At 36.9% G+C, this 10,021-nt stretch overlaps 1 protein-coding gene across 2 annotated transcripts in view; it reads right to left on the minus strand.

Annotated features, from left to right (window-relative positions):
- Positions 1 to 3,370: 3,370 nt before the first annotated feature.
- LOC142338239 (uncharacterized) overlaps positions 3,371 to 10,021 on the minus strand; it is a 14,788-nt gene continuing 8,137 nt past the window's right edge. Inside the window, exons 4-5 of one of the 2 annotated variants that reach the window (XM_075387904.1) lie at positions 9,505 to 9,736; positions 3,371 to 4,022 (exon numbers count right to left, since the gene is read on the minus strand). In XM_075387904.1, coding sequence (XP_075244019.1) covers positions 3,657 to 4,022; positions 9,505 to 9,736 — 598 coding nt within the window. In that variant the 3' untranslated portion in view covers positions 3,371 to 3,656. The remainder of the gene's footprint in view (positions 4,023 to 9,504; positions 9,737 to 10,021) is intronic. The other variant, XM_075387903.1, reaches the window with a different exon arrangement.

Raw genomic sequence — 10,021 nt, forward strand, 5'->3', positions numbered from 1 at the left:
CAAATGAAATGACATATATGGTGTCAATAAACGCATTTTTCAAGAAGAAGAAAAAGTTTTATCAAGCATGCAACGAAATTTGACAACAAAGTTCCAGATATAGGAATCTCTCATTTTCAAACTGAATCTCAATCTATGATTTCCCAAGTAACCATTTTTATTATTATTCAGTTTTAGTGGCCTCTATATATTTTCGATTGCATTTAAATTTTTCAACTCCCTATTATACGTGAGTGCAAGAAAAAAATTTACCTCTAAGCATAAAAATTCAGATCGAGATTACAAAATCAGATCAAATTCTGATAAAAGTTACGCATGCTATCTTATGAGTGAGGTACGTCAAGTTTGCAAACAAAATTTTCCAAACGGTTATTCCGAAAAATATAGTCTGCGATTAAAGAGACATGTGAAAATAAATAGACAAAAACTGAAGGCAGTTTGCGTGAGCACCTGTTTTTTTTTGCGTATGAAGCATCTAGGGCCTCTTGTCAGTGAAATAAATCTACAAGTCCACAAAACAAATTGAAACAATTCCCAAAACAAATTGAACAAATTGAAACAATAAGTTTAACAACAATTCCCACTCAAACGTGCACATTCAGAAGTTTACGCATCCTTAGAAAACCAATTGAGCTGGACAACAATCGGATATCTTGATTTAGCATTAACTAATGAGGGAATGAAATAACTAACTGGACTGAATCTAAAGTATAGGAGCCTATCTAAATAACAGGAGTCGAAACTTTCTAAACAATAGGAGCCTAAACTGCTAAACAGTCTTTGTAGTCAATATTGTCACTTTAAATTCCCGCCACAAGAACTTTTTTTAATTCCTTACTGGTACTGACTGAGAAATAATACACGTAATACGAGTTTAAAAATACACGAATTAAACAAAAAAATTTAAAACAAAATTTCAAAAAGGGGAGTACCCGTAATCTACAAAATAGAAAAACAGATAAAACGTGAAGCATTGACGTTGATTCTTGTCAAAAAACTGAATAAAAAATTGACCTTAGATTCTTTAGTTTTGAAATTTTAAAAATAATCCGCGCATAAACCAACAAACGGTGAACAGATTGTTCTCACATGATATGGGCGCAAAAAAATCCAACAAATCAGGGGTTTGAGAACGCCGATTTGGACGGGTTAGAACTAAGCATTTAGCGCTCGGCTACCAGAGCCTTGTCATCTCCTATCTTGAAATAAGTTTTGTTTTAGCATGTGATTAAAAACCTGCGAGCGCAGGTGTTCTTTCAGATGAAAAGGTATTATATAGCAAAACAAACCGACAATCAATATTAGTAACCAATGTAACAAACATATGCGTCACCAGAACTTTTCTTAAACTCTTTTCTAGTACTGAGAGATCAAAAATACTCGTACAAAAATGTGAATCTGGCAAAAAAATAAAGAAAAAAAACCTCAAGAAGGGAGAGAAGGGTCCCCTCAAATTCACAAGTTATAATATGTGCAGAAAACGTGGAGTTTTTCAAATTGTTCGCATTGTCTCCAATGGTAATCATTAAGTCAGACCAGTAAAAAAAATTGGCATTAGGTTCCATATTTCAAATTGATTCACAGACAAACACAATAATGTCAGACAAATTGCGCTCGAACGAAAGGTTCACAACCCCCACGTTTTTTAGAAACAGATTTCACTTCTGAAAACGAGCAGTTTAGATCACGCAAAAATGAAGAAGTCAAGCATGAAAAAACCACTCAAGAATTGAAATTGAAAGAGTTATCAAGCTCAGAGGCGCAAAAACAGTCAAGCAAAATCTCTTAATAAAAAACACAGGCGGATTTAGCAACAATTGCTTCAAAGTTTGAACGAGAGAAATTGAAAACATATACCAAATACCCAATATCAACTGCTTAGTCGATTGGGAAGTTGAATATCGAAAATAACTCTGCTTCACGAAACACAAGTTTTTTAACAACAGATCCCAAATACGCATATAGCCACAATTTTTTCAACCGCATACAGCAATTTATTGCAACATTTACGGCACTTTCGATGATGTGACTAGTACTTACATATTCAAATGTGGGTTTTAAACCCGTACTTTGCCCCCTGTGGACTTCTTGTACTGCTATGGCAAACGCTAACACCTAATGTCATTATTCACCTTTTAGGCCTGCCTAACGTTTTTATCGCCCTAAGTTTTAGAACTGAGTAGAACGCACGCCGCAAAGCACTCAAACTAAAATTAGGAAATCGTATACCCACTGCCAACGAGCAATTCATATACCCAAATAAGTTGGTATATGACACAAGCGTTGGGCATCAAAGAACAGATTAACGAGAAAAAACTAACAAGTTGATTGTCCAGGCAAATGTACATTCCCTAGTGATTAAGAAATCCAAATCTTACAAGATTCTTCTAAGCCAACTTGCTGGAGAATACATACTTTTTGAAAGTTTCTTGCAAGAACCTTGCTGGATTGATATCTTGCAAGATTCATGCAACGTTTGAATCCGCTCATCACTTGGGTTAATACTCAATTGGAGACGCCTATATTAAAAGTAATAAAACAACCTATCATTGTAACAGTCTCACCAACTGGATACCTATAGCTTATGATTTAAACGTGAAGGCAGCCGAGCTAAATTTATAGCACTCAAATTTTTCCGGATCTTTGTCAATCTATTTTTTGAAAACAAATATAAATTTTACAGCCCCCAGTCGCATGTGCTTTCCTACATAATAACGTGCTATATAACAACGCATAACTTGACGGAGGTGGGTCATAAAAAACAGTGAGGAGCTCAAATTGACCAGATTCGAGCATTTTTATGGTAATATCCAATCAAGTGGTAAAAGTTTCTCTGTATACCACAAAATAAAAGACCTCACATCTCAAAATGACAACTATTCTTAACTCATTGTTTTTTAATTCCAAGCTTTGATCGTTCAATCAATTCTTTACAAACTTTCGGTCACATAAATTCACTAATCATTCAATGCCGTGCAATTAGCATTGGTTTTTTATGAAATTCAGATTGCAGTTAAAGATTTAAAACTTTGGTTGAGTGTTTGGTGTGTGTGTGTGTGTGTGTGTGTGTGTGTGTGTGTGTGTGTGTGTGTGTGTGTGCGTGTGTGTGCGTGTGTGTGTGTGGTGTGTGTGTGTGTGTGTGTGTGTGTGTGTGGTGTGTGTGTGTGTGTGTGGTGTGTGTGTGTGTGTGTGGTGTGTGTGTGTGTGTGGTGTGTGTGTGTGTGTGTGTGTATGTATGTGTGTGGCGGGGGGTGTCATATATCGGCGTGCTGGACGATAGAGGCGTAATGGCCGAGAGGTAAGGTGTGTGATTCACACGCCAATGATTGAGAGATCAATCCCCTGCCTCCGTGAGGCTCTCTGTGTAAGGATGAGCTCTTACTTAACAATAGCTCCAGGTTGACCGTTGGCTGCAATGATGGTACAACTTGAAAGTTTCAGACGCAAAAAAAGTGGCCATAGTCACCAAAAAAGAGCATTCATGCTCACTAAAAGAACAGTCTGAGATGTGGGGAATAATAGAGTCCAGGCCTCCCTTGAAAAGCATTGCGCTTCTGGATGGTCTGATTTTGTTTGAATGTATGTTCACCAAATAAATACAATTATATATCTGACCAAAAAATGTTCATCTTCATTATCAGAGAATTAACATGCACCTAATTAACACATGACGGTTTTGACCAAATAATATCCCACGGCCATCGAGAAATTTTCCGATTGGATAAAGACCTCAAAGTCATTTCAGTTCGTTTTTGAAACTCACAAGCTTCGTATCCCATTTCTTTCATAAACTCTAATAGTTGATTAATTGGAGGAGAATTTGGGTAATTGTGCAAATGCATTTTGTACAGCATTCCGAATTCCATTTGAATGAGGGGGACTTCGATTGCGATGAAAAATTCTCTGGCAGCCAAGAGAACTCTGCTCTCAGAACCCTCGATGTCAAGTTTAATCACTGCTTGCTGTCGATTTAGATTTCGTAGTATTGGAACAAGGTCGTTAAGAGTTGCGCCCACCATAGCCTACATAAATATTCATAACTGCGTTAATAAATAGCCAAAAGCCGTTTTTACGGTAAATTTTGCTGCATCGATTTATTAAGGAATACGGACAGATTTGTGGTTCGAATCAATGGAAAAAGTAGCTCGCAGATTTCCAGAAATAGCCAAAAAGTCACCCCGACCAACGTTGGAGTTGAAACAGGTAGAGAAATGAAAAGATATAATTTTGCAACATTAAATCCTTCACCTTATTTACGCCTTGAGTATCGTCAAAGAGAAATAGAAAAGATAAAAATCGGGAGCCCAAATAGCAGAAAGTATTCCAATTTGGTCCACGGTTTCATTGGATTCAATAAATACACAGAATTCGGTTGATAAACTGGAGGGAAATAAGGACAATAGTGATAACAGCAGCATTTAATCTAATCAACTTCGATAAATTAATGTACAAAGTCTTACTTCCTGCGCTTCTTTGCTAGGACGTACTGCTATTCTGTTCACTTATAAAAACAAAGACTGAAGTGAGACTGAGTTTTTTTGTTATCAGTCGCATCGTTTGCAGATTTTGGAAAAGATCTGTTTTTTTATATGAAGTTATTAGCTCAATTAAGATAAATTACACTCAAAATAGTTGTACTTGGCGTTTATTTTGGACTTTTTCCAAAAAAGGTATTGAAAATTTCCTTTCGCTGAGCGAACGATGATATTTGCCTAAGTGCAAAATTCTGAAAGCAATTTAATGGGGCTGGAATTTGTGTTGAAAAAATCACCTTCCTGGACTACGGTGTGAAAAATGTGCAACCTGTGGAATTATTTTTTGCTCTAGAGAGTTTTTAGAGTTTGAAAGAGATTTTCAAGTTGTTTTGGGCTTTTTTTGACTTGACCAATTTTGCTCTAGATGTTTGAAGTAAAAATATTTACCGCTATTCATTGTTTGATAGTTCAGCACCGTTCATCTGTAAGCTATCTGTTACAAATATTCTTTTTTTTCAAAAATATGAAACTCGGTTTGATGCCTGATTTTTTACCTACATTATGTATCTTAAATTTATTCTTAAGATGTGAAAACGATGCCATCAACGGATATGACATTTGACGGCTTCGTTACGGTTTAACAAAAATTTCTTTTTTAGTAGTTTTTTTCTGACACTATAGATTGTATACGTTAGTGTCTATGGAGCTTTACGTTATTCCAATGTATTTGTTTACAGAGGTTATACATCGATTGACATCAGTTCTGCCTACTGTTTTTGCTCAAAAAAATAATTTTTCATTTTTTTGATGTGACTTATTACGACAAAAATCATTTGAGCAAAATACTTATGTTTTAATTACAAGCCAAAATACTTTTTTTATCAAACTTTATTTCCAACATTTTACTAGGAATAATCAACTGAAATCAATTTGCGCCGAAACAAGCACATATGTAAGATTCCATTCTACTTGCAGATATGAAAAATTGTTTGAAACTTTTGAAGATTTTTTCAATCATTCTTTATCTTCTTTTCACAGGAGATGATTATAAGAACCCGTTACTTGTTCTCATATCTGTCTTTCTTACAGATTGATTCAATTAGCAGTTATGGTAAAATTAGATTTGATTTTACAAAAAAAGTGTGGTTCGGGCTGTTTAGAAAATCAGTAATTGCAATGCCAGTGAACCTGATATTAACACATAACTTACCAATCACATAAAGCGTTTTTAGAGAGCTTAAACCAGTTTTGAAAAATCAACGGACACAATTAATAGAACAGTAAAAAACCAAACTCAGTTGCCTTTCACAATTAATGCCGTCAATTTGTTTTGACTACCTAAACAATAAAACAATAAACCACATTAGCTATCAACCGATATAAACTACACCGAGTTAATGGCAGCGTTCATTGCAAAGACCGACTGAATGGCAGCGTTCATTGCAAAGACCGACTGAAAAAAAATATCAATGAACAAACAAAAATGAAAAATTAGATGATAATTTTGGAAAATAAGTGATGTCAAAGTCGTCAGAGTTTCCAGCCCATAAATCAAATTGGGAATTAATTTCAATTTTCCTAATTAAAAACAATAATCGGACAAGATATGTCACAAATCAAACTGGTTGACCACCGGTCAAACACCTTCAAAATTTTGTTCTATCGCACAATTTGTTCTATCAAAGCACACAATTTATCAATTCAACTCGTAAAATATACAAACTGAAAAATAAAAAAAATCAGTTTTTTTCTATTTAGGTAGCCAATAAACCTTTTTAGTTAAGGCGCTAGCGGAAGGAACAAAACTAATAACTCACGAACTTTTATTAAAATCAGGATCGTCAAAGCTATCAGGTATAAACTGAGATCCAAAGACAGTTTAATTTGAGCCCCTTTAAAAACCTAAAAGACCTGCCATTGCTGAGCTAAAGAAGCTGGAGATGCAAAACAACACAATATTTGTTAAAAATCAGAATTTCGCAAACATGTTATGAAAAGAAACAGTGTAAGTCACACAATTATTGATTAATTGCTACGACACTTATTTGGATATGATGATGCCTTGACAGATGGCCGTTCAAGCTTGCCATCTTAAGCCTAAGCAACGGCACATTGAAAAGAATAATTTTTATGGTCAAAACTATTCAAGTACTTTGAAGTTTTCTAAACTCAAAATCATAAAATCATGAAATCTCTTAACTATCAACTGAATACTATAATGCCTCACGCCACTAGAAAACCCATAGGACTTGGTTTTGTGTTGAGCCCAACAGTTTTTTGAACCCAACAAATGTTATAACCGCGAAATCTTAAAATCTCAAAATCTTAACCGTAAAATCTTAAAAAAAGTTCCATTACATCTAGAAGCTATGCAGTAACCTATAATCAATCCCAAGAGGAGGTCATATGGCTCTTGAGGCTGGGAAACCTTGAAACCGACCAAAATAGTTCAAAAAACGTAAAAAAGAAGCAAAATTTTAACTCTATAATTTGTCATATTAAAAAAACGAAAGCTACTCCATGCAAATAAAATTTTTTCAGCAACTTATTTTCAAACCCCTAGGACATTTTCTGAAACCTGCGTCTGAAAACACGGGAAAAAAGAAAAATAAATGTCAGAAAAAATTGAAAAAATTTGCACGATTTGTCAAAAAAATGCTAAAATTCGTGATGTTAAAATGCTGAAACCATCTACCCCTAGTAACTGTGCATTAAACTATTATAAAACCCTAGAGGAGGTTGCTTGACAACTAGGGCTGAAAAACTCAAAAAATGACAAAAATTTATATAAAGTTTGAGGAAATTTTGAAAATTAGTATAAAGTTGCGTGTTTTTAGCGATTGGTTGTTCGAACGTTGCTGATGGGGGGCTGATTGGGAGCGAGGGGTGGTGGTGGGCAACAGTGAGGGGGGGGGGGCTGGGGGAAATAGGTGGGTCAACAATGAGGGTGTCGTCAACCTCTAAGAACCGCCCTTAACAACATAATTGTAAGTCTACAAAACAGTTTGAAACAGAGCTGAAAAGCTCTAAGAGCCTTAATGCCCGCCGGGCGCTACCTGTTTATGCCGTTTTTGAGGACAAAAAATTAAAAACGCCCGACGAAAAATCGGTCAAGCGAAAAATCGCATAGAAAAGACAGACAGGACTAATATAACTGCTACAAACTTTGGGAGACTGGGAGAGCTTGGCGAGGAGGGGTTCAAATTGAAAGGTCCAACAGTAGTAGCGTGGGCGGGGGCGTGGGCAGGAGGGTTGAGTTTTTTTGGGGGATATGGTGATTGAGGGAGAGAAGGGTAACGCAGGAGGGTGGGCTGCTGAGGGAGGGTGGTCAAAACTTCTAGGAAGCTGCCGTCACACAATAGTTTTATGTCTGCTCACAGTTTCCGTTAATCATATACTTAGAAACTAGTTATACTTAAGGCTCCAAGAAAGTTTTTTAGCCACCTAATGCCCTGAGGGCTTTACCTGTTCATCCCGACTTCGTGAACGGAAAATCAGAATTGTAAGGAAAATCGGTCGAACAAAATGGCTACAAAATATAGACGGCAGAACACCAAAAACGACTCAAGGAAACGTGCAATTTATTCTCTATCTTGACCCTACTTAAATCAAAAAAATCAAACATAACCGACTAAACGTCGGAAGAATTGCTCTCGAACGACTAGTGGGAACTCTAAACAATTAAAACCTGCTTCAGTCGGGGGAGGGAGAGCCTAAATGGGACCAAGAAGAACAATAGTGGCCTTCAAATAACCACATTAGAGATTAACATATACCACTATCAAGATTTAAAGTTAAAAAATGGCACCAGTTTCGGCGCACTTTTCATTTGACTTTTTGTATTAAATTGCCGCCAATTGAAATCAGTTGATTGCAATTGTGATTGAGAGAGAATTTTGGATCACGCGAAACGTAAAAAGTCAAGGATGTAAAAGTCACTCGAAAAGTCAAAATTGTCAAGCAAAAATTTTGCATAAAAAAGACACACACGTTTACAATAATTGCTATTGAACTTCATTCAAGAGCAATTAAAAATATAATAAAAGAAATTACTACGTTTCAGGTTAATATTGGTTTCGTGCAAGTTCAATGTTCGAATACAGAAGTCCGTGGTCCAAAACAGAAGTCAAACTTGCCTCAGCTAAAAAGACAGCATAATACCAATACTCCTTCGTAGAAACGTGACAGGATTATTATTATTGCTACAGTTTCGCTTGAGAGCCATTAAAAACGATTAGTCGAGAAGTCGGTAGTGCCAAAAATAACGTGAAAAAGACCATAGGAAACTATATAATTGTTGCAAACTTCGTTTGAGGGCAATTAATATGTTTAGAACTTATACAAAACTCTTAGCTGTGATCAAATCTCAGTACAGACCTTCATACCGTCCACATGGAAGTTCTCAAATAATATCAGTCACCACTTTGTTGTATAAACATAAACATAAGAACCCGGTCTTGGAGTACATGATGCTGGGAGGAGGGGGTCTAGGAGTTGACGAAGATTAAATGTTTGGTTTGTGCGGTCCAGCTTAGTGCCCCCCCCCCCGGCCCTCCAAAAAAATATGTTGAACCTACCGGATCTTTTCTGTTTGCCACCCCCCCCCCCCCCTCCTACAATATACACCCTCAGGTCCGGAGCACGTGTCATTACATTGGATCTATTCTGTTTTGCTCCCCCTCCCCCCAGCTTAGTGTGTTTATGATTTTTACACCCCCAGACGCACGTGCTATTTGTTACATAGTAACGTGTTATATAACAACATATAATTTGTAACGTGGGGCGTAAAAAAACACAGGGGGGGGGGAATGGGGGCAACAGAATAGATCCAGTAAACCTTTATGCAAATGTGTCACGTGCGTCTATGGGTTGCCAATAATATGCACCCAATATTCGGGGGGGGGCACAAACGGAAAAGATCCAACATACGTTAATAGGGATGCTACAATTTCGGGGGTTGGGGTGGGGGGGGGGGGGGCTGTGATGGGAAAGACCCATTTTGAATCAAGAACAAAATGAATATGTTTACGTTGGTTTGTTGAGATGGATTGCATGTATATTGTCGAACCATCATACTTGATTGAACTTTTAAGTCTCCTTCTGTTGAGTTGAGACATTTGTGACCAGACCAGAGACCAGTTGAGAATACTGTTACCAGGTTGGTCAGATTGTTGATAGCCAATGACGTCATCAATAGCCGCCGGTTTTCTTCGAACGGCTCAAATGCGATCACTTTGAAGCCAGCACGGGCAGCGGAAATGCTGAAAACATCGAAATCTAATACGCTACTTCCTCAAATTGATTTGGTTGAAAATCCTCATATTGAACTGATTGAAAAGCAACTAAATTAATGTCTTCAGAAAAAGAATCCATCATGTCCAAATCCAGAACTAACCCCCCATCACACACACACACACACACACACACACACACACACACACACACACACACACACACACACATACACACACATACACACACACACACACAAAACACCCACACACACACACACACACACACACACACAAACACACACACAAACACAC

Source organism: Convolutriloba macropyga, chromosome 4 (genome assembly GCF_964194025.1).
Source record: "Convolutriloba macropyga chromosome 4, txConMacr16.3, whole genome shotgun sequence".
Taxonomy (NCBI): domain Eukaryota; kingdom Metazoa; phylum Xenacoelomorpha; order Acoela; family Convolutidae; genus Convolutriloba; species Convolutriloba macropyga.